The following is a 27,802-nucleotide window of genomic DNA, read 5'->3' as shown; positions in this document are numbered from 1 at the left end:
TGTCGTATTATAAGTTCTGTAAGCGATTGAAGTCGTTATGAAGCCGCGCAGGTGTAAAAACTACAACTCCCATCATTCCCGAGAGTGTTTTCCGCGCATGCGCAGAGGGAGATCCGCCGGAGATGAATCAGCGCTTATAAAGATGGTAGGTGAGCGATCAGGGGGCAGTAGTGTTAATCTGAAATGCCCCCGGGGTAGTTAATGACCGCAGATATTCGCGCTGTTTTCCGAGCGTCGGTTAGATGAAGCTGTTTTAATCAAAGCGGTTCCTTCAGAAAAACAATAGCTGTACTTTAGTAACACCTCACAGCTAGATCATATACTTCACAATACTATCATATACTTCACAATACTGTCATATACTTCACAATACTATCATATACCTCACAATACTATCATATACCTCACAATACTATCATATACTTCACAATACTATCATATACTTCACAACATATACTTCACAATACTATCATATACTTCACAATACTATCATATACTTCACAATACTATCATATACTTCACAATACTATCATATACTTCACAACATATACTTCACAATACTATCATATACTTCACAATACTATCATATACTTCACAATACTATGGTACAGCCGCTGTACATACTGTAGGATGTAACCTTCACATCAGCCTCTTCGTGTACCAGCATGCTTTATTATTATGCTTTATGCATTTTATAATAGTTCATTACATACAAGTTTTCTACACATATTATTACTATGGTAAACTGATAACCACTGTCATCAAAAAAAGATCAATTATGAAACTTTTTAAAGATCTAATGTGAGTTTAATCAGATGATTTTACTGTAGTAACTGGTATTCTGCCATAAATATAATGGGTATTATTGTAAAAGTTTGTATGGGTTATATAAAAAGTATATATATAAGTTTTTATCTCAAAATTCTGATGTTTTTCTCACAGTTCTGAGAGAAAATTGTAAGAAATAAACTCAGAATTATGTTTTTTTCCCCTTGCACTTCCTATGCATTTCTGACTTTTTTCTCTGAATTAAAAAGACAGATTCGTGAGATAAGAAGTTGTAATTAGTTTTTTTAAATATCCTGTGATGGAAACAAGCTTCCATACGAAGATGACCGCCGTGTCGTGTTGAAATTACACACACTGGTGACAGGCTTGACTAACTACCCATGTTTACTGTAACTAATGGTTAACAGCAGATTACAGGCTTGACTAACTACCCATGTTTACTGTAACTAATGGTTAACAGCAGGTGACAGGCTTGACTAACTACCCGTGTTTACTGTAACTAATGGTTAACAGCAGATTACAGGCTTGACTAACTACCCATGTTTACTGTAACTAATGGTTAACAGCAGGTGACAGGCTTGACTAACTACCCATGTTTACTGTAACTAATGGTTAACAGCAGATTACAGGCTTGACTAACTACCCATGTTTACTGTAACTAATGGTTAACAGCAGGTGACAGGCTTGACTAACTACCCGTGTTTACTGTAACTAATGGTTAACAGCAGATTACAGGCTTGACTAACTACCCGTGTTTACTGTAACTAATGGTTAACAGCAGGTGACAGGCTTGACTAACTACCCATGTTTACTGTAACTAATGGTTAACAGCAGATTACAGGCTTGACTAACTACCCGTGTTTACTGTAACTAATGGTTAACAGCAGGTGACAGGCTTGACTAACTACCCGTGTTTACTGTAACTAATGGTTAACAGCAGGTGACAGGCTTGACTAACTACCCGTGTTTACTGTAACTAATGGTTAACAGCAGGTGACAGGCTTGACTAACTATCCTTGTTTACTGTAACTAATGGTTAACAGCAGGTGACAGGCTTGACTAACTACCCGTGTTTACTGTAACTAATGGTTAACAGCAGATTACAGGCTTGACTAACTACCCGTGTTTACTGTAACTAATGGTTAACAGCAGGTGACAGGCTTGACTAACTACCCGTGTTTACTGTAACTAATGGTTAACAGCAGGTGACAGGCTTGACTAACTACCCGTGTTTACTGTAACTAATGGTTAACAGCAGATTACAGGCTTGACTAACTACCCGTGTTTACTGTAACTAATGGTTAACAGCAGGTGACAGGCTTGACTAACTACCCATGTTTACTGTAACTAATGGTTAACAGCAGATTACAGGCTTGACTAACTACCCGTGTTTACTGTAACTAATGGTTAACAGCAGGTGACAGGCTTGACTAACTACCCGTGTTTACTGTAACTAATGGTTAACAGCAGGTGACAGGCTTGACTAACTACCCGTGTTTACTGTAACTAATGGTTAACAGCAGGTGACAGGCTTGACTAACTATCCTTGTTTACTGTAACTAATGGTTAACAGCAGGTGACAGGCTTGACTAACTACCCGTGTTTACTGTAACTAATGGTTAACAGCAGATGACAGGCTTGACTAACTACCCGTGTTTACTGTAACTAATGGTTAACAGCAGGGCAGGCTTGACTAACTACCCGTGTTTACTGTAACTAATGGTTAACAGCAGCCCGTGTTTACTGTAACTAATGGTTAACAGCAGCCCGTGTTTACTGTAACTAATGGTTAACAGCAGGGCAGGCTTGACTAACTACCCGTGTTTACTGTAACTAATGGTTAACAGCAGGGCAGGCTTGACTAACAACCCGTGTTTACTGTAACTAATGGTTAACAGCAGGGCAGGCTTGACTAACTACCCGTGTTTACTGTAACTAATGGTTAACAGCAGCCCGTGTTTACTGTAACTAATGGTTAACAGCAGCCCGTGTTTACTGTAACTAATGGTTAACAGCAGGGCAGGCTTGACTAACTACCCGTGTTTACTGTAACTAATGGTTAACAGCAGGGCAGGCTTGACTAACAACCCGTGTTTACTGTAACTAATGGTTAACAGCAGGGCAGGCTTGACTAACTACCCGTGTTTACTGTAACTAATGGTTAACAGCAGCCCGTGTTTACTGTAACTAATGGTTAATGGGCAGGCGGGTTACTAAAACTGTTGTTGTTTTGTTCTCTTCTCTTCCTCCAGCATAAACTGAAGTTGTCTCAGAAAGAGAAGATTGGTCAGTTCTCGTCCTTCACGCGGGCCGCAGAGAGAACCGCCCTGTTCTGTCTGACCCACAATGACTGGAGACTAGAGACGGCCAGCGAGAACTACTTCCAGAACCCTGAGCTCCACCGCAGAGACCCCATGAAAACAGCAGTGGACCGCAAGAAGCTGGATCAGCTCTACAACCGCTATAAAGGTGTGTGTGTGTGTGTGTGTGTGTGTGAGAGAGTGTGTGAGAGTGTGCGTGTGTGTGTGTGTGTGTGAGTGTGTGTGTGTGTGTGTGTGTGAGAGAGTGTGTGAGCGTGTGTGTGTGTGTGAGAGAGTGTGTGAGAGTGTGCGTGTGTGTGTGTGTGTGTGTGTGTGAGAGAGAGTGTGTGAGAGTGCGTGTGACTGAGTGTGTGTGTGCATGTTTATGTGGTTTATGAGGACACAAATGTGTATAATGACATGGGTATGACAGAGGTATTACAATATGAAGGTGGTTTATGAGGACACTGCCTATGTCCCCGTAATTCAAAAGGCTTAAAAAACATACTAAATGGTGTTTTTTTGAAAATCTAAAAATGCAGCATGTCTCCTGTGAGGGCTAAGTTTAGGTGTAGGGTTGGTGTAGGGCAATAGCACACACAGTTTGTTCAGTATAAAAACCATTACGCCTATGGAGAGTCCCCATAAACCACAAAAACCAACATGTGTGTGTGTGCGTGTGTGTGTGAGTGTGTGTGTCTTCATTTGTGCTGCTTGCGTCTGCAGATCCAAACGATGAGAATAAGATTGGCGTCGACGGGATCCAGCAGTTCTGTGACGACCTCGTGCTGGATCCGGTCAGCGTTAGCGTTCTGATCGTGGCCTGGAAGTTCAGAGCGGCGACGCAGTGCGAGTTCAGCCGCAAAGAGTTCCTGGACGGCATGTCAGAGCTGGGGTGAGACGCCAAAACACATCTCTTCTGCTCAGCAAGGCTGCATTTATTTGATCAAAAATACTGTATAAATTCTGAAATATTATTGCAATGTAAAGCAGCTGTTTTCTATGTGAATGTGTTAAACTGTAATTTATTTCTGTGATCTGCAGCTGTATTTTCAGCATCATTACTCCAGTCTTCAGTGTCACATGATCTTCAGAAATCATAATAATATACTGATTTACTGCTCAACAAACATTTCTGATTATTATCAATGTTGAAAACAGTTGTGCTGCACAATATTTTTGTGGAAACTGTGATATATTTTATTTCTCAGGATTCACAGATGAATAGAAAGTTCAAAAGAACAGCATTTATTTGAAATAAAAAAGTCGATAATGACAAAAAATTGAAATTATGAGATAAATCAAAATTATGAGATTGAAAAAAAAATTATGACTTTTTGTTTTTTAAAACAATTAAGACTTTTTGTCTCATAATAATGATTTAGTACTTCATAATTACGGCTTTTTATCTCATAATTTTGACTTTTTATCGTATGGTGCATTATCTCAGTTTTGTAGTGCTGGCGAAGTGAAGCGTTCTGAACCAGCGAAGCTTTCGAAACTATTGCATCAGAAAAAGGTTCATTACTCCAAGCTTCTCAAAACGGTTTGTGTTTATCTAGTGGGCATAAAAATGAATAACACCTTCCACAGAGTCACGTTCCATTAGAGTCACTGGTTTCACATCTGGTTCTACAAATGATTCTGTGTTTTATTTTATTGTATATAAATATTAGTCTTTGTCTAAATCATTCATTTGCGTGGGTGTACTGGCACTAAAATAAGCCAAATAAATCAAACATAAATTGATCAATTAAATCTGTGATCTGTCTATTTTAACTCTGCCTGTTATTTCATGGGCAAAGTTCATTTGAGCTTAATATATAAATTACAATAAAAAAAAGCAAAGCTAATGCAATTGAGCTGCCCAATATTTTTGTGGAAACCATGATACATTTCATTCAGAATTTTGAGTAATGTAAGAACGTTGCTTTGATTTATCAGTGATGCATTAAATTGATCAAGAGCATCTGTAAAGTCATTTATAATGTTACAAAAGATTTCTGAAGATCATGTGACACTATATATAAAGCACAGTAGAGTACATATTGTTTCAAAACAGTGTTAATCAATTTGAGCTATAAAGCAGCTCTACACAAGACAATGAAAGAAAAAGAAATGAGATCTCATGATGAAGCCTGTTTTAAGCATGATATTATTTCCATGCAGATACAGTGTGTGTGTGTGTGTGTGTGTGTGTGTGTGTGTAGGTGTGACAGTCCAGAGAAGCTGAGGAGTCTTTTACCCAGACTAGAGCAGGAGCTGAAGGATTCTGGGAAGTTCAGAGACTTCTATCAGTTCACGTTTAGCTTTGCCAAAAGTCCCGGACAGAAGGGTTTAGGTGAGCGATTAGTCTAGTGGACATCTGCTGTTCCCTACACAGGGCTCGGTGTGGTCATACAAACACAGCTCTATTTACTTGGTTTGAACCTGATTTTTGGTGCAGTGCATGCAACATTTATTGCCATGACTTTATTAATTTAATCTTCGTCAGTATTTAGGGGCCGAGCACCAATGGTGCGAGGATCCTATTGGAATTGCTCAGTTTCTTCTTCTTCTTCAAAATTAATCGCATGTTTGAGAGCCTAAACATGCTCGAAAACTCATGCGACTTTGCACACGCCCCAGAACTGGTGAATATTTACGTCTGATATAGGTTTCAGAAGTGGGTGTGGCAAAGTGGCTCAATAGCGCCACCTATAACATTTAAACGACGTGCTCCTCGGGCTGTGTTTCACAGACATGTATGAAAGTTTGTAGACACATGTAACACACCAATACCTACAAAAAAGTGTCTCGGTACGAAGTTTATGAAATTGATCAAAATGAGTTTATGATTAAAACTAACAAATATCTGTCAGTGGGGAATGAAAACGTTTTTTATTTTGATTTAAGTTAATTTTTCTGAGCCCGCTGGCAGATATTTGTTCTTTTATTTGATCTATTTTTAGATTTATCTTCTGTCACTGTGTTTTTCTAGTAAATGCATCTTGATTTAAGAATCTTTAGACATTTGCAAAACAAGACAAGCTGCAGCACAAAAGCAGTCATGAGTAACACAGGTATATCTGTAGCAATAGACAACAATACATTGTATGGATCAAAATTATACATTTCTCTTTTATGACAAAAATCATTAGGATATTAAGATCATGTTCCATCAAGATATTTAGTAAATTTCCTACCATAAATATATCAAAACTTCATTTTTGATTAGTAATATGCATTGCTAAGAACTTCATTTGAACAACTTTAAAGGAGATTTTCTCAATATTTAGATTTTTTTGCTCCCTCAGATTCCAGATTTTCTAATATTGTCCTATCATAACAAACCATACATCAATGGAAAGATTATTTATTCAGATTCAGATGATCTCAGTTTAAAAAAATTGAACCTTATGACTGGTTTTGTGGTCCAGGGTCACATTTGGTAAAAGATGCTAATACAACCATATTGATTGACACATTGTGTTCCATTCAGTTTATTCCTAAATTTAGTTTACTTGGTCTTGAAAAGTCTCAAATGTACCTTCCTAATCCCGGCACCGGTGTCTCACTCTGTCTCAGATCTGGAGATGGCCGTGGCCTACTGGAATCTCGTTCTGACCGGCCGCTTTAAGTTTCTCGACCTCTGGAACACTTTCCTTCTGGTACGGCACTCATTAAATAACTATAAACCACAAGCTTGTCATGTCACTGTAACACTCACTCTTGTGTAGAAACACACAAAACACACCTTCACTGCATCTCTGATCTGATCGACATGCTAAACTAAACCAGTGCTATTTTTGGTGATACTAGATATATTTATATGTGATGCAGCTGTAGCAATGCTGAGAATGCAGCGTGTGATTCTGCTCTCTCAAACACACCTGTTCAAGATGAGGTTTCTGATGAACACATGGTGCTTCTGCTTCTCATCCGTCTTGTTTCTGTAAAGGAGCATCATAAACAATCCATCACTAAAGACACGTGGAACCTGCTGCTGGACTTTGGAAACATGATCGCAGATGACATGTGCAACTACGACGAGGAGGGTGAGTCTGATTCATCGACTTCACTGTTTCAGACTGAAAAGTGTCTATTTTATTGACTATTAATTGTTCACAAAAACATTACATTAATGCATTTGACAGATGCTTTTATCCAAAACAAGTTTTTGAACAGTAAGATTTTTAATGTTTTTTAAAGAATTCTGTTCTGCTCACCAAGGCTGCATTTATTTGATCCAAAATGCAGTAAAAACTGAAATATTATTATGATTTAAAACAGCTGTTTTCTATGTGAATATGTGTTAAACTGTAATGTATTTCTGTGATCTGCAGCTGTATTTTCAGCATCATTACTCCAGTCTTCAGTGTCACATGATCTTCAGAAATCATAATAATATACTGATTTACTGATCAACAAACATTTCTGATTATTATCAATGTTGAACACAGTTGATGAATAGAAAGATCCAAAGATCAGCATTTATGTGAAATAGAAAGGTTTTGTAACATTATACACTACACCATTCAAAAGCTTGGAGTCAGTATCATTTGGGGGGGGGGGGGGGGGGGGGTGTTATAGAAATTAATACTTTTCTTTAGCAAGGATGCATTAAATTGATCAAAAGTGATGATAAAGATTTTCTGAACTTTTTATTCATCAAAGAAACCTGAAAAAATTCTACTCAGCTGTTTTCAACATAACAGTAATAATAATAATAATAAATATAGCTGCAAGCAGCGATGACGGGCCCAAGCCGTCAGTGCATACGCCACCCCGGTGGCATCGATAAAACGGTGCCCAGCGAGCACGCACATCACAGTAACCCTCTGGCAGTTTGGTTTTAAGGGATACGGCAATTAAAGGGTTAATCCAAACCATCAACTCTGTGAAACACACACACACAGAGCAACATATAAAACTTTAAATTCTGTGAAAATATATTTTTCATTGGTAGTTCATGTTAGTTAATGCATTTACTAATGCTAACAAATGAGAAATTATTATAGTTACCAAAGGTTTTAATGATTTATAAGCATTTTTTAATTATTTATTTTTCCATTAACTAACATGAATAATTTACTAACACAAATGAATAAAGTAAAAAATATATTGTTAATATTTAATGTTATTTGTGAATTAACCAATGTTAAAAAACAAAATTATTTAACTGTTGTTAATTTACATCATTAATAATTATATTCCATTTAATGTTGATCAAAATTAATTCCAAAATGTGTTAATATATTATAAAATTTTAAAGTTTTATCTTTTGAACATGACTATTTTTCTAATATTAAAAATATTTTGTTCATTGTTAGTTCATTGTAAGTTCATACTATCAATGAAGAATTAACATGCTGTAAAAAATACATTTTTCATTGTTCGTTCATGTTAATTAATGCATTCCCTACTGTTAACAAATGAGACTTAATTATAAAGTGTTATCAAAACCTTTAATGCTTTATAAGCATTTTTTAAGGATTTTATTGAGAAGTTTAAACAGACCCTCTCTCTCTCTCTCTCTCCCTCCACACTCACTGAACTCACACAGTCAGTCACCCACCGCACACATTAGAAGCACAGTGACAGGAGAACTCTGATAAGTTTTAAAATGTTCCTTTCGCCATAGTGTATTGTAAATTCATGAATTAATCACATATCCTCAGACTGTCTTGTTCTGTGTATGTAATTTTTTATGAAGTGTTTGGAAGCTGCTCTTAAAAGAAAAAAAAAAAAAAAAAGTGTTCTTTTTTACTGTAACTTTAATAAATAGCCATTAAATCACCGTTCAAGATATCCTAAATCAGTCCGCAATGTAGCATCTTCAGTATCTTGGAATCATGTGAAAAAATGTTTGGTGTGAATTTTTGGTTTCTGCTTGGAGGAGTATGAATTTGTTTACAGCCCGTTTAAAAAAAAAAAAAACACATAAAAAAAAAAATAGCCGATTTCCTGTTGGTCGTAGCTAATGACTGTAAATTAGAAAGTTGTCCGGATTAATAAGAACAATTTATGTACCGAGTTTGGTGTCTGTAGCTATCATTATATATATAATCATTAATAATTATATACCATTTAATGTTGATCAATATTAATTCCAAAATGTGTTTATATATTATTACATTTTAAAGTTAATCTTTTGAACATGATTATTTTTCTAACATTAAAAAGATTAATAAATGCTTTAAAAAAAATTGTTCTTTGTTAGTTCATACTATCATGGAAGAATTAACATGCTGTAAAAATATATTTTTCATTGTTAGTTCACGTTAATTAATGCATTTCCTAATGTTAAGAATTGAGACCTTATTATAAAGTGTTATCAAAATCTTTAATGATTTATAAGCATTTTTTAAAGATTTTAAAAAACAGACCCTCTCTCTCTCTTTCTCTCTCTCACCCACTGCCTAAATCCACACAGTCACTCACACAGTCACTCACAGCCCACCCCACCCCCACCCCTCACTCAGCTGCAGGCTGACAGGACCTTTCACTCAGAAGCATTATATCAACTCTCTGATAGTTTTTAAATTTTCTCCTAAGCATAGTGTATTGTAAATTCATGAAATTAATCACATATCCTCAGACTGTATTGTTCTGTGTATGTAATTTTTTATGAAGTGTTTGGAAGCTGCTCTTATAAGATAAAAAAAAAAAAAATTATCTTTTTTACTGTAACTTTAATAAATTGCCATTAAATCATCGTTCAAGATATCCTAAATCCGTCCGCAATTTAGCATCTTCAGTATTTTGGCATCATGATAAAAAATGTTTGGTGTGATTTCCGTGTTTTTGCTTGGAGGAGTATTAATTTGTTTACAGCCCGTTTTTTAAAAAAACCCACATTAAAATAAATATAGCCGACTTCCTGTTGGTCGTAGCTAATGACTGTAAATTAGAAAGTTGTCCGGATTAATAAGAACAATTTATGTACTGAGTTTGGTGTCTGTAGCTAAAACTAACCCCCCCATTTTTGACAAAAGGTGGCGCTATAGAGTGCCTCTTCCACGCCCGTTTATGAGCTTTTTCCAGTGTCTAACTATCATTAATACTGATATGTGTGTTGAGTTTCATGACATTCTAAACATGTTATCTGCCTCAAAATCACCAGAAACGAATTTTCAACTTTGACACGTTGCCATGGTAACATAATTTTAGATATCAATATTCCCTTCACAGTTTTACATCGGCCGTGTTTTGACATTATTCTGGTGAAGTTTGAAGCAAATCGAGTAAAAAGAAGATGCTGAATTCAAAGCATTTTGAAAACGACACACTTCCTGCAGCCAGTTGGTGGCGCTATAACTTTCAGTCATAATAGTCACATCTATCCGATCGGCATCACACAACGAACAAATCAATGAAGTTTGATCTACATCATACAATGTATGTGGACGTTATTAGGCATTTCCTGTGTCTCATTTTTCGCCATAACTTCATCGCCTCGCCACGGGCAAACCGTTCGACATATCAAAAATATCTTCGCAATTTAGCGTCCCCAATGTCTTGAGATCATGTTCACCGAGTTTGGTGGCAATCGTATGGAAATCCTCAGAGGAGTATATCAAATTCCAGAGCATGCGCTTTTTAAACAGCCCTGAATAGCCGACTTCCTGTTGGGCGGAGCCTAAAACATGCAGCGTGAAAGTTGTTCAGCTCAATGAGTTCTATATGTGTACCGAGTTTCATATGAATACGTGCAAGTATGTGTGAGCTATACATCAAGCTTTCTGACAATTTTGCAGGGGGCGCCGTAGAGCCCCTGTGCCACGCCCGGGTCCCAGCCTCAGCGGCGTCCTAATGGCCGCAGGTTCCAATGTGTGTGCCAATTTTCAAGAGTTTTCGGGCACGTTAAGGCCCCCAAAAGTACCCGGATAGTCGAAATAAAAAATAATAAAAAAAAAAAAAAAAAAAAAAAAAAAATATAGCTGCGAGCAGCGATGACGGGCCCAAGCCGTCAGCATACGCCACCCCGGTGGCATCGATAAAACGGTGCCCAGCGAGCACAAGCATCACAGTAACCCTCTGGCAGTTTGGTTTTAAGGGATACGGCAATTAAAGGGTTAATCCAAACCATCAACTCTGTGAAACACACACACACAGAACAACATATAAAACTTTAAATTCTATGAAAATATATTTTTCATTGGTAGTTGATGTTAGTTAATGCATTTACTAATGCTAACAAATGAGAAATTATTATAGTTACCAAAGGTTTTAATGATTTATAAGCATTTTTTAATGATTTATTTTTCCATTAACTAAAATGAATAATTTTTTCTAACACAAATGAATAAAGTAAAAAATATATTGTTAATATTTAATGTTATTTGTGAATTAACCAATGTTAAAAAACAACATTATTTAACTGTTGTTAATTTACATCATTAATAAATATATACCATTTAATGTTGAAATCAATGTTTTAATGTTTAAAATCAATTCCAAAATGTGTTAATATATTAAATTTTAAAGTTTTATCTTTTGAACATGACTATTTTTCTAATATTAAAAATATTATGTTCATTGTTAGCTCATTGTAAGTTCATACTATCAATGAAGAATTAACATGCTTTAAAAAATATATTTTTCATTGTTAGTTCATGTTAATTAATGCATTCCCTACTGTTAACAAATGAGACTCAATTATAAAGTGTTATCAAAACCTTTAATGCTTTAAGCATTTTTTAAGGATTTTATTGAGAAGTTTAAACAGACTCTCTCTCTCTCTCTCTCTCTTTCTCTCTCTCTCTCTCTCTCTCTCCCCCTCCACACTCACTGAACTCACACAGTCAGTCACTCACCCAGTCACCTACCGCACACATTAGAAGCACAGTGACAGGATATCTCTGATAAGTTTTAAAATTTTCTTCTCGCCATAGTGTACTGTAAATTCATGGAATTAATCACATATCCTCAGACTGTCTTGTTCTGTGTTTGGTGTGAATTTGTGGTTTCTGCTTGGAGGTGTATGAATTTGTTTACAGCCCGTTTTGAAAAAAAAAAACACATAAAAAAAAAAAAGCCGACTTCCTGTTGGTCGTAGCTAATGTCTGTAAATTAGAAAGTTGTCCGGCTTAATGTGAACAATTTATGTACCAAGTTTGGTGTCTGTAGCTATCATTATATATATATAATCATTAATAATTATATTCCATTTAATGTTGATCAATATTAATTCCAAAATGTGTTAATATATTATTAAATTTTAAAGTTTCTCTTTTGAACATGACTATTTTTCTAACATTAAAAATATTTTGTTCATTGTTAGTTCATTGTAAGTTCATACTATCAATGAAGAATTAACATGCTGTAAAAAATTATATTTTTCATTGTTAGTTCATGTTAATTAATGCATTCCCTACTGTTAACAATTGAGACTTAATTATAAAGTGTTATGAAAACCTTTAATGCTTTATAAGCATTTTTTAAAGATTTAAAAAAAACAGACCCTCTCTCTCTTTCTCTCTCTCACCCAGCTCCTCAATCCACACAGTCACTCACACAGTCACTCACACCCCACCCCCACCCCCTCACTCAGCTGCAGGCTGACAGGGAACTCTCACTCATAGAAGCATTGTAACAACTGTCTGATAGTTTTTAAATTTTCTCCTCTGCATAGTGTATTGTAAATTCATGAAATTAATCACATATCCTCAGACTGTATTGTTCTGTGTATGTAATTTTTTATGAAGTGTTTGGAAGCTGCTCTTAAAAGATAAAAAAAAAAAAAAAATCTCTTTTTTACTGTAACTTTAATAAATTGCCATTAAATCATCGTTCAAGATATCCTAAATCCGTCCGCAATTTAGCATCTTCAGTATTTTGGCATCATGAGAAAAAATGTTTGGTGTGATTTACGTGTTTCTGCTTTGAGGAGTATGAATTTGTTTACAGCCCGTTTTAAAAAAAAACCCACATTAAAATAAATATAGCCGACGTCCTGTTGGTCGTAGCTAATGACTGTAAATTAGAAAGTTGTCCGGATTAATAAGAACAATTTATGTACCGAGTTTGGTGTCTGTAGCTAAAACTAACCCCCCCATTTTTGACAAAAGGTGGCGCTATAGAGTGCCTCTTCCACGCCCGTTTATGAGGTTTTTCCAGTGTCTAACTATCATTAAAATGGATATGTGTGTTGAGTTTCATGACATTCTAAACATGTTATCTGCCTCAAAATCACCAGAAACGAATTTTCAACTTTGACACGTTGCCATGGCAACATAATTTTAGATATCAATATTCCCTTCACAGTTTTACATCGGCCGTGTTTTGACATTATTCTGGTGAAGTTTGAAGCAAATCGAGTAAAAATAAGATGCTGAATTCAAATAATTTTGAAAACGACACACTTCCTGCAGCCAGTTGGTGGCGCTATAACTTTCAGTCATAATAGTCACATCTATCCGATCGGCATCATACAACGAACAAACCACTGGAGTTTGATCAACATCATACAATGTATGTGGACGTTATTAGGCATTTCCTGGGTCTCATTTTTCGCCATAACTTCATCGCCTCGCCACGGGCAAACCGTTCGACATATCAAAAATATCTTCGCAATTTAGCGTCCCCAATGTCTTGAGATCATGTTCACCGAGTTTGGTGGCAATCGTATGGAAATCCTCAGAGGAGTATATCAAATTCCAGAGCATGCGCTTTTTAAACAGCCCTGAATAGCCGACTTCCTGTTGGGCGGAGCCTATGACATGCTGCGCGAAAGTTGTTCGGCTCAATGAGTTCTATATGTGTACCGAGTTTCATATGAATACGTGCAAGTATGTGTGAGCTATACATCAAGCTTTCTGACAATTTTCCAGGGGGCGCCGTAGAGCCCCTGTGCCACGCCCGGGTCCCAGCCTCAGCGGCGTCCTAATGGCCGCAGGTTCCAACGTGCGTGCCAATTTTCGAGAGTTTTCGGGCACGTTAAGGCCCCCAAAAGTGCCCGGATGATTGAAATAAAAAAAAAAAAAAAAAAAAAAAAAAAAAAAAAAAAAAAAAAATAATAATAATCCTTAGAAGAACAATAGGGCCCTGCGCCTTACTGGCTTGGGCCCTAAATATAGCTGCGAGCAGCGATGACGGGCCCAAGCCGTCAGCATACGCCACCCCGGTGGCATCGATAAAACGGTGCCCAGCGAGCACAAGCATCACAGTAACCCTCTGGCAGTTTGGTTTTAAGGGATACGGCAATTAAAGGGTTAATCCAAACCATCAACTCTGTGAAACACACACACACAGAACAACATATAAAACTTTAAATTCTGTGAAAATATATTTTTCATTGGTAGTTGATGTTAGTTAATGCATTTACTAATGCTAACAAATGAGAAATTATTATAGTTACCAAAGGTTTTAATGATTTATAAGCATTTTTTAATGATTTATTTTTCCATTAACTAACATGAATAATTTTTTCTAACACAAATGAATAAAGTAAAAAATATATTGTTAATATTTAATGTTATTTGTGAATTAACCAATGTTAAAAAACAACATTATTTAACTGTTGTTAATTTACATCATTAATAAATATATACCATTTAATGTTGATCAAAATCAATTCCAAAATGTGTTAATATATTATTACATTTTAAAGTTTTATCTTTTGAACATGACTATTTTTCTAATATTAAAAATATTTTGTTCATTGTTAGCTCGTTGTAAGTTCATACTATCAATGAAGAATTAACATGCTGTAAAAAATATATTTTTCATTGTTAGTTCATGTTAATTAATGCATTCCCTACTGTTAACAAATGAGACTTAATTATAAAGTGTTATCAAAACCTTTAATGCTTTATAAGCATTTTTTAAGGATTTTATTGAGAAGTTTAAACAGACCCTCTCTCTCTCTCTCTCTCTCCCCCCCTCCACACTCACTGAACTCACAGTCAGTCACCCACCCAGTCACCCACCGCATACATTAGAAGCACAGAGACAGGAGATCTCTAAGTTTTAAATTTTTCTCCTCCGCATAGTGTATTGTAAATTCATGAAATTAATCACATATCCTCAGACTGTCTTGTTCTGTGTATGTAATTTTTTATGAAGTGTTTGGAAGCTGCTCTTAAAAGATAAAAAAAAAAGTTTTCTCTTTTCTGTAACTTTAATAAATTGCCATTAAATCATCGTTCAAGATATCCTAAATCCGTCCGCAATTTAGCATCTTCAGTATTTTGGCATCATGAGAAAAAATGTTTGGTGTGATTTCTGTGTTTCTGTTTGGAGGAGTATGAATTTGTTTACAGCCCGTTTTAAAAACAAAACCCACATTAAAATAAATATAGCCGACTTCCTGTTGGTTGTAGCTAATGACTGTAAATTAGAAAGTTGTCCGGATTAATAAGAACAATTTATGTACCGAGTTTGGTGTCTGTAGCTATCATTATATATATATAAACATCAATAATTATATACCATTTAATGTTGATCAAAATTAATTCCAAAATGTGTTAATATATTATTAAATTTTAAAGTTTATCTTTTGAACATGACTATTTTTCTAACATTAAAAAGATTAATAAATGCTTTAAAAAAAATTGTTCTTTGTTAGTTCATACTATCATGGAAGAATTAACATGCTGTAAAAATATATTTTTCATTGTTAGTTCATGTTAATGCATTTCCTAATGTTAAGAATTGAGACCTTATTATAAAGTGTTATCAAAATCTTTAATGATTTATAAGCATTTTTTAAAGATTTTAAAAAACAGACCCTCTCTCTCTCTTTCTCTCTCTCACCCACTGGCTCAATCCACACAGTCACTCACACAGTCACTCACACCACACCCCACCCCCACCCCTCACTCAGTAGCAGTGACAGGGAGCTCTCACTCAGAAGCAGCTCTGATAGTTTTTTAATTTTCTGCTCCGCATAGTGTATTGTAAATTCATGAAATTAATCACATATCCTCAGACTGTATTGTTCTGTGTATGTAATTTTTTATGAAGTGTTTGGAAGCTGCTCTTAAAAGAAAAAAAAAAAAGAAAAATCTCTTTTTTACTGTAACTTTAATAAATTGCCATTAAATCATCGTTCAAGATATCCTAAATCCGTCCGCAATTTAGCATCTTCAGTATTTTGGCATCATGAGAAAAAATGTTTGGTGTTATTTCCGTGTTTTTGCTTGGAGGAGTATGAATTTGTTTACAGCCCGTTTTTAAAAAAAACCCACATTAAAATAAATATAGCCGACTTCCTGTTGGTCGTAGCTAATGACTGTAAATTAGAAAGTTGTCCGGATTAATAAGAACAATTTATGTACCGAGTTTGGTGTCTGTAGCTAAAACTAACCCCCCCATTTTTGACAAAAGGTGGCGCTATAGAGTGCCTCTTCCACGCCCGTTTATGAGCTTTTTCCAGTGTCTAACTATCATTAATACTGATATGTGTGTTGAGTTTCATGACATTCTAAACATGTTATCTGCCTCAAAATCACCAGAAACGAATTTTCAACTTTGACACGTTGCCATGGTAACATAATTTTAGATATCAATATTCCCTTCACAGTTTTACATCGGCCGTGTTTTGACATTATTCTGGTGAAGTTTGAAGCAAATCGAGTAAAAATAAGATGCTGAATTCAAAGCATTTTGAAAACGACACACTTCCTGCAGCCAGTTGGTGGCGCTATAACTTTCAGTCATAATAGTCACATCTATCCGATCGGCATCACACAACGAACAAATCAATGAAGTTTGATCTACATCATACAATGTATGTGGACGTTATTAGGCATTTCCTGTGTCTCATTTTTCGCCATAACTTCATCGCCTCGCCACGGGCAAACCGTTCGACATATCAAAAATATCTTCGCAATTTAGCGTCCCCAATGTCTTGAGATCATGTTCACCGAGTTTGGTGGCAATCATATGGAAATCCTCAGAGGAGTATATCAAATTCCAGAGCATGCGCTTTTTAAACAGCCCTGAATAGCCGACTTCCTGTTGGGCGGAGCCTAAAACATGCAGCGTGAAAGTTGTTCAGCTCAATGAGTTCTATATGTGTACCGAGTTTCATATGAATACGTGCAAGTATGTGTGAGCTATACATCAAGCTTTCTGACAATTTTGCAGGGGGCGCCGTAGAGCCTCTGTGCCACGCCCGGGTCCCAGCCTCAGCGGCGTCCTAATGGCCGCAGGTTCCAATGTGTGTGCCAATTTTCAAGAGTTTTCGGGCACGTTAAGGCCCCCAAAAGTACCCGGATAGTCGAAATAAAAAATAATAAAAAAAAAAAAAAATATAGCTGCGAGCAGCGATGACGGGCCCAAGCCGTCAGCATACGCCACCCCGGTGGCATCGATAAAACGGTGCCCAGCGAGCACAAGCATTACAGTAACCCTCTGGCAGTTTGGTTTTAAGGGATACGGCAATTAAAGGGTTAATCCAAACCATCAACTCTGTGAAACACACACACACAGAACAACATATAAAACTTTAAATTCTGTGAAAATATATTTTTCATTGGTAGTTGATGTTAGTTAATGCATTTACTAATGCTAACAAATGAGAAATTATTATAGTAACCAAAGGTTTTAATGATTTATTTTTCCATTAACTAACATGAATATTTTTTTCTAACACAAATGAATAAAGTAAAAAATATATTGTTAATATTTAATGTTATTTGTGAATTAACCAATGTTAAAAAACAACATTATTTAACTGTTGTTAATTTACATCATTAATAAATATATACCATTTAATGTTGATCAAAATCAATTCCAAAATGTGTTAATATATTATTACATTTTAAAGTTTTATCTTTTGAACATGACTATTTTTCTAATATTAAAAATATTTTGTTCATTGTTAGTTCGTTGTAAGTTCATACTATCAATGAAGAATTAACATGCTGTAAAATATATATTTTTCATTGTTAGTTCATGTTAATTAATGCATTCCCTACTGTTAACAAATGAGACTTAATTATAAAGTGTTATCAAAACCTTTAATGCTTTATAAGCATTTTTTAAGGATTTTATTGAGAAGTTTAAACAGACCCTCTCTCTCTCTCTCTCTCTCTCTCTCTCTCTCTCTCTCTCTCTCCCCCTCCACACTCACTGAACTCACACAGTCAGTCACCCACCCAGTCACCCACCGCACACATTAGAAGCAGTGACAGGAGATCTCTGATAGTTTTTAAATTTTCTCCTCTCCATAGTGTATTGTAAATTCATGAAATTAATCACATATCCTCAGACTGTATTGTTCTGTGTATGTAATTTTTTATGAAGTGTTTGGAAGCTGCTCTTAAAAGATAAAAAAAAAAAGTTCTCTTTTTTCTGTAACTTTAATAAATTGCCATTAAATCATCGTTCAAGATATCCTAAATCCGTCCACAATTTAGCATCTTCAGTATTTTGGCATCATGAGAAAAAATGTTTGGTGTGATTTCTGTGTTTCTGCTTGAAGGAGTATGAATTTGTTTACAGCCTGTTTAAAAAAAACCCACATTAAAATAAATATAGCCGACTTCCTGTTGGTCGTAGCTAATGACTGTAAATTAGAAAGTTGTCCGGATTAATAAGAACAATTTATGTACCGAGTTTGGTGTCTGTAGCTATCATTATATATATATATATATATAAACATTAATAATTATATACCATTTAATGTTGTTCAATATTAATTCCAAAATGTGTTAATATATTATTAAATTTTAAAGTTTATCTTTTGAACATGACTATTTTTCTAACATTAAAAAGATTAATAAATGCTTTAAAAAAAAATTGTTCTTTGTTAGTTCATACTATCCTGGAAGAATTAACATGCTGTAAAAATATATTTTTCATTGTTAGTTCACGTTAATTAATGCATTTCCTAATGTTAAGAAATGAGACCTTATTATAAAGTGTTATCAAAACCTTTAATGCTTTATAAGCATTTTTTAAGGATTTTATTGAGAAGTTTAAACAGACCCTCTCTCTCTCTCTCTTTCTCTCTCTCTCCCCCTCCACACTCACTAAACTCACACAGTCAGTCACCCACCCAGTCACCTACCGCACACATTAGAAGCACAGAGACAGGAGAACTCTGATAAGTTTGAAAATTTTCTTTTCGCCATAGTGTATTGTAAATTCATGAAATAATCACATATCCTCAGACTGTCTTGTTCTGTGTATGTAATTTTTTATGAAGTGTTTGGAAGCTGCTCTTAAAAGATAAAAAAAAAAAAAAGTGTTCTTTTTTACTGTAACTTTAATAAATTTCCATTAAATCATCGTTCAAGATATCCTAAATCCGTCCGCAATTTAGCATCATCAGTATTTTGGCATCATGACAAAAAATGTTTGGTGTGATTTCCGTGTTTCTGATTGGAGGAGTATGAATTTGTTTACAGCCCGTTTAAAAAAAAAAAACACACATTAAAATAAATATAGCCGACTTCCTGTTGGTCGTAGCTAATGACTGTAAATTAGAAAGTTGTCCGGATTAATAAGAACAATTTATATACCGAGTTTGGTGTCTGTAGCTATCATATATATATATATATATATATATATATATATATACAAATTAATAATTATATACCATTTAATGTTGATCAATATTAATTCCAAAATGTGTTAATATATTATTAAATTTTAAAGTTTATCTTTTGAACATGACTATTTTTCTAACATTAAAAAGATTAATAAATGCTTTAAAAAAAATTGCTCTTTGTTATTTCATACTATCATGGAAGAATTAACATGCTGTAAAAATATATTTTTCATTGTTAGTTCACGTTAATTAATGCATTTCCTAATGTTAAGAAATGAGACCTTATTATAAAGTGTTATCAAAATCTTTAATGATTTATAAGCATTTTTTTAAGATTTTAAAAAACAGACCCTCTCTCTCTTTCTCTCTCTCACCCACTGCCTCAATCCACACTCAATCCACACAGTCACTCACACAGTCACTCACAGCCCACCCCACCCCTCACTCAGCAGCAGTGACAGGGAGCTCTCACTCAGAGGCAGGCTGGCAGGGAGCTCTCACTCAAAAGCAGCTCTGATAGTTTTTAAATTTTCTCCTCCGCATAGTGTATTGTAAATTCATGAAATTAATCCCATAACCTCAGACTGTATTGTTCTGTGTATGTAATTTTTTATGAAGTGTTTGGAAGCTGCTCTTAAAAGATAAAAAAAAAAATGTTTTTTCTTGTTTACTGTAACTTTAATAAATTTCCATTAAATCATCGTTCAAGATATCCTAAATCCGTCCGCAATTTAGCATCATCAGTATTTTGGCATCATGAGAAAAAATGTTTGGTGTGATTTCCGTGTTTCTGTTTGGAGGAGTATGAATTTGTTTACAGCCCGTTTAAAAAAAAAACCCACATTAAAATAAATATAGCCGACTTCCTGTTGGTCGTAGCTAATGACTGTAAATTAGAAAGTTGTCCGGATTAATAAGAACAATTTATGTACCGAGTTTGGTGTCTGTAGCTAAAACTAACCCCCCCATTTTTGACAAAAGGTGGCGCTATAGAGTGCCTCTTCCACGCCCGTTTATGAGCTTTTTCCAGTTTCTAACTATCATTAAAATGGATATGTGTGTTGAGTTTCATGACATTCTAAACATGTTATCTGCCTCAAAATCACCAGAAACGAATTTTCAACTTTGACACGTTGCCATGGCAACACAATTTTAGATATCAATATTCCCTTCACAGTTTTACATCGGCCGTGTTTTGACATTATTCTGGTGAAGTTTGAAGCAAATCGAGTAAAAATAAGATGCTGAATTCAAAGCATTTTGAAAACGACACACTTCCTGCAGCCAGTTGGTGGCGCTATAACTTTCAGTCATAATAGTCACATCTATCCGATCGGCATCATACAACGAACAAATCTCTGAAGTTTGATCTACATCATACAATGTATGTGGACGTTATTAGGCATTTCCTGGGTCTCATTTTTCGCCATAACTTCATCGCCTCGCCACGGGCAAACCGTTCGACATATCAAAAATATCTTCGCAATTTAGCGTCCCCAATGTCTTGAGATCATGTTCACCGAGTTTGGTGGCAATCGTATGGAAATCCTCAGAGGAGTATATCAAATTCCAGAGCATGCGCTTTTTAAACAGCCCTGAATAGCCGACTTCCTGTTGGGCGGAGCCTAAGACATGCTGCACGGAAGTTGTTCGGCTCAATGAGTTCTATATGTGTACCGAGTTTCATATGAATACGTGCAAGTATGTGTGAGCTATACATCAAGCTTTCTGACAATTTTGCAGGGGGCGCCGTAGAGCCCCTGTGCCACGCCCGGGTCCCAGCCTCAGCGGCGTCCTAATGGCCGCAGGTTCCAATGTGTGTGCCAATTTTCAAGAGTTTTCGGGCACGTTAAGGCCCCCAAAAGTACCCGGATAGTCGAAATAAAAAATAATAAAAAAAAAAAAAAAAAAAAAAAAAAAAAAAAAAAAAAAAAATAATAATCCTTAGGGGAACAATAGGGCCCTGCGCCTTACTGGCTTGGGCCCTAAAAATATAGCTGCGAGCAGCGATGACGGGCCCAAGCCGTCAGCATACGCCATCCCGGTGGCATCGATAAAACGGTGCCCAGCGAGCACAAGCATCACAGTAACCCTCTGGCAGTTTGGTTTTAAGGGATACGGCAATTAAAGGGTTATTCCAAACCATCAACTCTGTGAAACACACACACACAGAACAACATATAAAACTTTAAATTCTGTGAAAATATATTTTTCATTGGTAGTTGATGTTAGTTAATGCATTTACTAATGCTAACAAATGAGAAATTATTATAGTTACCAAAGGTTTTAATGATTTATAAGCATTTTTTAATGATTTATTTTTCCATTAACTAACATGAATAATTTATTCTAACACAAATGAATAAAGTAAAACATATATTGTTAATATTTAATGTTATTTGTGAATTAACCAATGTTAAAAACAACATTATTTAACTGTTGTTAATTTACATCATTAATAAATATATACCATTTAATGTTTATCAAAATCAATTCCAAAATGTGTTAATATATTATTACATTTTAAAGTTTTATCTTTTGAACATGACTATTTTTCTAATATTAAAAATATTTTGTTCATTGTAAGTTCATACTATCAATGAAGAATTAACATGCTGTAAAAAATATATTTTTCATTGTTAGTTCATGTTAATTAATGCATTCCCTACTGTTAACAAAAGAGACTTAATTATAAAGTGTTATCAAAACCTTTAATGCTTTATAAGCATTTTTTAAGGATTTTATTGAGAAGTTTAAACAGACCCTCTCTCTCTCTCTCTCTCTCTCTCTCTCCCCCTCCACACTCACTGAACTCACACAGTCAGTCACCCACCCAGTCACCCACCGCACACATTAGAAGCACAGAGACAGGAGAACTCTGATAGTTTTAATTTTCTGCTCTCCATAGTGTATTGTAAATTCATGAAATTAATCACATATCTCAGACTGTCTTGTTCTGTGTATGTAATTTTTTATGAAGTGTTTGGAAGCTGCTCTTTAAAGATAAAAAAAAAAAGTGTTCTTTTTTACTGTAACTTTAATAAATTGCCATTAAATCACCGTTCAAGATATCCTAAATCAGTCCGCAATGTAGCATCTTCAGTATCTTGGAAGCATGTGAAAAAATGTTTGGTGTGAATTTTTGGTTTCTGCTTGAAGGAGTATGAATTTGTTTACAGCCCGTTTAAAAAAAAAAAAAACACATAAAAAAAAAAAATAGCCGATTTCCTGTTGGTCGTAGCTAATGACTGTAAATTAGAAAGTTGTCCGGATTAATAAGAACAATTTATGTACCGAGTTTGGTGTCTGTAGCTATCATTATATATATATATATATATATAATCATTAATAATTATATACCATTTAATGTTGATCAATATTAATTCCAAAATGTGTTTATATATTATTACATTTTAAAGTTTATCTTTTGAACATGACTAATTTTCTAACATTAAAAAGATTAATAAATGCTTTAAAAAAATTGTTCTTTGTTAGTTCATACTATCATGGAAGAATTAACATGCTGTAAAAATATATTTTTCATTGTTAGTTCACGTTAATTAATGCATTTCCTAATGTTAAGAATTGAGACCTTATTATAAAGTGTTATCAAAATCTTTAATGATTTATAAGCATTTTTTAAAGATTTAAAAAAACAGACCCTCTCTCTCTCTTTCTCTCTCTCACCCACTGCCTAAATCCACACAGTCACTCACACAGTCACTCACACCCCACCCCACCCCCACCCCTCACTCAGCTGCAGGCTGACAGGGATCTCTCACTCAGAAGCAGTCTAAGTCTAACTCTCTGATAGTTTTCAAATTTTCTCCTCTGCATAGTGTATTGTAAATTCATAAAATTAATCACATATCCTCAGACTGTATTGTTCTGTGTATGTAATTTTTTATGAAGTGTTTGGAAGCTGCTCTTAAAAGATAAAAAAAAAAAAGAAATGATCTTTTTTACTGTAACTTTAATAAATTGCCATTAAATCATCGTTCAAGATATCCTAAATCCGTCCGCAATTTAGCATCTTCAGTATTTTGGCATCATGATAAAAAATGTTTGGTGTGATTTCCGTGTTTCTGCTTGGAGGAGTATTAATTTGTTTACAGCCCGTTTTTAAAAAAAACCCACATTAAAATAAATATAGCCGACTTCCTGTTGGTCGTAGCTAATGACTGTAAATTAGAAAGTTGTCCGGATTAATTAGAACAATTTATGTACCGAGTTTGGGGTCTGTAGCTAAAACTAACCCCCTCATTTTTGACAAAAGGTGGCGCTATAGAGTGCCTCTTCCACGCCCGTATATGAGCTTTTTCCAGTGTCTAACTATCATTAATACTCATATGTGTGTTGAGTTTCATGACATTCTAAACATGTTATCTGCCTCAAAATCACCAGAAACGAATTTTCAACTTTGACACATTGCCATGGCAACATAATTTTAGATATCAATCTTCCCTTCACAGTTTTACATCGGCCGTGTTTTGACATTATTCTGGTGAAGTTTGAAGCAAATCGAGTAAAAATAAGATGCTGAATTCAAAGCATTTTGAAAACGACACACTTCCTGCAGCCAGTTGGTGGCGCTATAACTTTCAGTCATAATAGTCACATCTATCCGATCGGCATCATACAAAGAACAAATCACTGAAGTTTGATCTACATCATACAATGTATGTGGACGTTATTAGGCATTTCCTGGGTCTCATTTTTCGCCATAACTTCATCGCCTCGCCACGGGCAAACCGTTCGACATATCAAAAATATCTTCGCAATTTAGCGTCCCCAATGTCCTGAGATCATGTTCACCGAGTTTGGTGGCAATCGTATGGAAATCCTCAGAGGAGTATATCAAATTCCAGAGCATGCGCTTTTTAAACAGCCCTGAATAGCCGACTTCCTGTTGGGCGGAGCCTAAGACATGCTGCGTGAAAGTTGTTCAGCTCAATGAGTTCTATATGTGTACCGAGTTTCATATGAATACGTGCAAGTATGTGTGAGCTATACATCAAGTTTTCTGACAATTTTCCAGGGGGCGCCGTAGAGCCCCTGTGCCACGCCCGGGTCCCAGCCTCAGCGGCGTCCTAATGGCCGCAGGTTCCAATGTGCGTGCCAATTTTCGAGAGTTTTCGGGCACGTTAAGGCCCCCAAAAGTGCCCGGATGATTGAAATAAAAAAAAAAAAAAAAAAAAAAAAAAAAAAAAAATATAGCTGCGAGCAGCGATGACGGGCCCAAGCCGTCAGCATACGCCACCCCGGTGGCATCGATAAAACGGTGCCCAGCGAGCACAAGCATCACAGTAACCCTCTGGCAGTTTGATTTTAAGGGATACGGCAATTAAAGGGTTAATCCAAACCATCAACTCTGTGAAACACACACACACACAGAACAACATATAAAACTTTAAATTCTGTGAAAATATATTTTTCATTGGTAGTTGATGTTAGTTAATGCATTTACTAATGCTAACAAATGAGAAATTATTATAGTTACCAAAGGTTTTAATGATTTATAAGCATTTTTTAATGATTTATTTTTCCATTAACTAACATGAATAATTTTTTCTAACACAAATGAATAAAGTAAAAAATATATTGTTAATATTTAATGTTATTTGTGAATTAACCAATGTTAAAAAACAACATTATTTAACTGTTGTTAGTTAACATCATTAATAAATATATACCATTTAATGTTGATCAAAATCAATTCCAAAATGTGTTAATATATTATTACATTTTAAAGTTTTATCTTTTGAACATGACTATTTTTCTAATATTAAAAATATTTTGTTCATTGTTAGTTCATTGTAAGTTCATACTATCAATGAAGAATTAACATGCTGTAAAAAATATATTTTTCATTGTTAGTTCACGTTAATTAATGCATTTCCTAATGTTAAGAATTGAGACCTTATTATAAAGTGTTATCAAAATCTTTAATGATTTATAAGCATTTTTTAAAGATTTTAAAAAACAGACCCTCTCTCTCTCTTTCTCTCTCTCACCCACTGGCTCAATCCACACAGTCACTCACACCCCACCCCCACCCCCACCCCTCACTCAGCTGCAGGCTGACAGGGATCTCTCACTCAGAAGCAGTCTAAGTCTAACTCTCTGATAGTTTTCAAATTTTCTCCTCTGCATAGTGTATTGTAAATTCATGAAATTAATCACATATCGTCAGACTGTATTGTTCTGTGTATGTAATTTTTTATGAAGTGTTTGGAAGCTGCTCTTAAAAGATAAAAAAAAAATAAAAATGATCTTTTTTACTGTAACTTTAATAAATTGCCATTAAATCATCGTTCAAGATATCCTAAATCCGTCCGCAATTTAGCATCTTCAGTATTTTGGCATCATGATAAAAAATGTTTGGTGTGATTTCCGTGTTTCTGCTTGGAGGAGTATTAATTTGTTTACAGCCCGTTTTTAAAAAAAACCCACATTAAAATAAATATAGCCGACTTCCTGTTGGTCGTAGCTAATGACTGTAAATTAGAAAGTTGTCCGGATTAATTAGAACAATTTATGTACCGAGTTTGGGGTCTGTAGCTAAAACTAACCCCCTCATTTTTGACAAAAGGTGGCGCTATAGAGTGCCTCTTCCACGCCCGTTTATGAGCTTTTTCCAGTGTCTAACTATCATTAATACTCATATGTGTGTTGAGTTTCATGACATTCTAAACATGTTATCTGCCTCAAAATCACCAGAAACGAATTTTCAACTTTGACACGTTGCCATGGCAACATAATTTTAGATATCAATATTCCCTTCACAGTTTTACATCGGCCGTGTTTTGACATTATTCTGGTGAAGTTTGAAGCAAATCGAGTAAAAATAAGATGCTGAATTCAAAGCATTTTGAAAACGACACACTTCCTGCAGCCAGTTGGTGGCGCTATAACTTTCAGTCATAATAGTCACATCTATCCGATCGGCATCATACAACGAACAAATCACTGAAGTTTGATCAACATCATACAATGTGTGTGGACGTTATTAGGCATTTCCTGGGTCTCATTTTTCGCCATAACTTCATCGCCTCGCCACGGGCAAACCGTTCGACATATCAAAAATATCTTCGCAATTTAGCGTCCCCAATGTCCTGAGATCATGTTCACCGAGTTTGGTGGCAATCGTATGGAAATCCTCAGAGGAGTATATCAAATTCCAGAGCATGCGCTTTTTAAACAGCCCTGAATAGCCGACTTCCTGTTGGGCGGAGCCTAAGACATGCTGCGTGAAAGTTGTTCAGCTCAATGAGTTCTATATGTGTACCGAGTTTCATATGAATACGTGCAAGTATGTGTGAGCTATACATCAAGTTTTCTGACAATTTTCCAGGGGGCGCCGTAGAGCCCCTGTGCCACGCCCGGGTCCCAGCCTCAGCGGCGTCCTAATGGCCGCAGGTTCCAATGTGCGTGCCAATTTTCGAGAGTTTTCGGGCACGTTAAGGCCCCCAAAAGTGCCCGGATGATTGAAATAAAAAAAAAAAAAAAAAAAAAAAAAAAATAATAATCCTTAGAAGAACAATAGGGCCCTGCGCCTTACTGGCTTGGGCCCTAAAAATAATAATCCTTAGGGGAACAATAGGGCCCTGCGCCTTACTGGCTTGGGCCCTAATAAATGTTTGTTGAGCAGTAAATCAGTATATTATTATGATTTCTGAAGATCATGTGACACTGAAGACTGGAGTAATGATGCTGAAAATACAGCTGCAGATCACAGAAATACATTACAGTTTAACACATATTCACATAGAAAACAGCTGATTTAAATAGTAAAAATATTTCACTGTTTTTACTGTATTTTGGATCAAATAAATGCAGGCTTGGTGAGCAGAAGAGACTTCTTTTGACTGGTTTTGTGTACATTGCATTCATTCCTTGGGAATCAAACCCATGACCTTCAGGAAGACTGATTCAACATACAGAAGCATGCCTCGTTGTTTTGTCATTCATAACATGAATTCAAAGGTTATTTGTGATTTTATGTCAGTGTTTAATGGTGATTTTGTTTTGTCATCAGGTGCATGGCCGGTGCTCATCGATGACTTTGTGGAATTCGCTCGGCCGGTTGTGATGGCGGGAAATCACAAGACTCTATAACGAGTGCTAATGAGGAGGCCCAATCACTCTACACTGACTTTTTTAAATAAAAAAAAAAATATATATATATATATATATATAAATCTATTATTAAACACAGAGAGAGTTTGTA

At 35.3% G+C, this 27,802-nt stretch overlaps 1 protein-coding gene across 1 annotated transcript; it reads left to right on the top strand.

Annotated features, from left to right (window-relative positions):
• The first annotated feature begins 121 nt into the window (after nt 1–121).
• LOC306872155 (DCN1-like protein 2) lies at nt 122–27,802 on the top strand. Its single transcript, XM_079420587.1, has 7 exons — nt 122–145; nt 3,042–3,258; nt 3,816–3,984; nt 5,300–5,430; nt 6,657–6,739; nt 7,030–7,126; nt 27,611–27,802. The coding sequence occupies exons 1-7, from the start codon at nt 143–145 to the stop codon at nt 27,688–27,690; spliced, it is 780 nt and encodes a 259-aa protein (XP_079276713.1). The 5' UTR covers nt 122–142; the 3' UTR covers nt 27,691–27,802.

This window comes from Barbus barbus, assembly GCF_936440315.1.
Source record: "Barbus barbus genome assembly, chromosome: 7".
NCBI classification, from domain to species: Eukaryota; Metazoa; Chordata; class Actinopteri; order Cypriniformes; family Cyprinidae; genus Barbus; species Barbus barbus.
The sequence above is the reverse complement of the archived record's forward strand: the minus strand, read 5'-3'. Positions and strand labels throughout refer to the sequence as shown.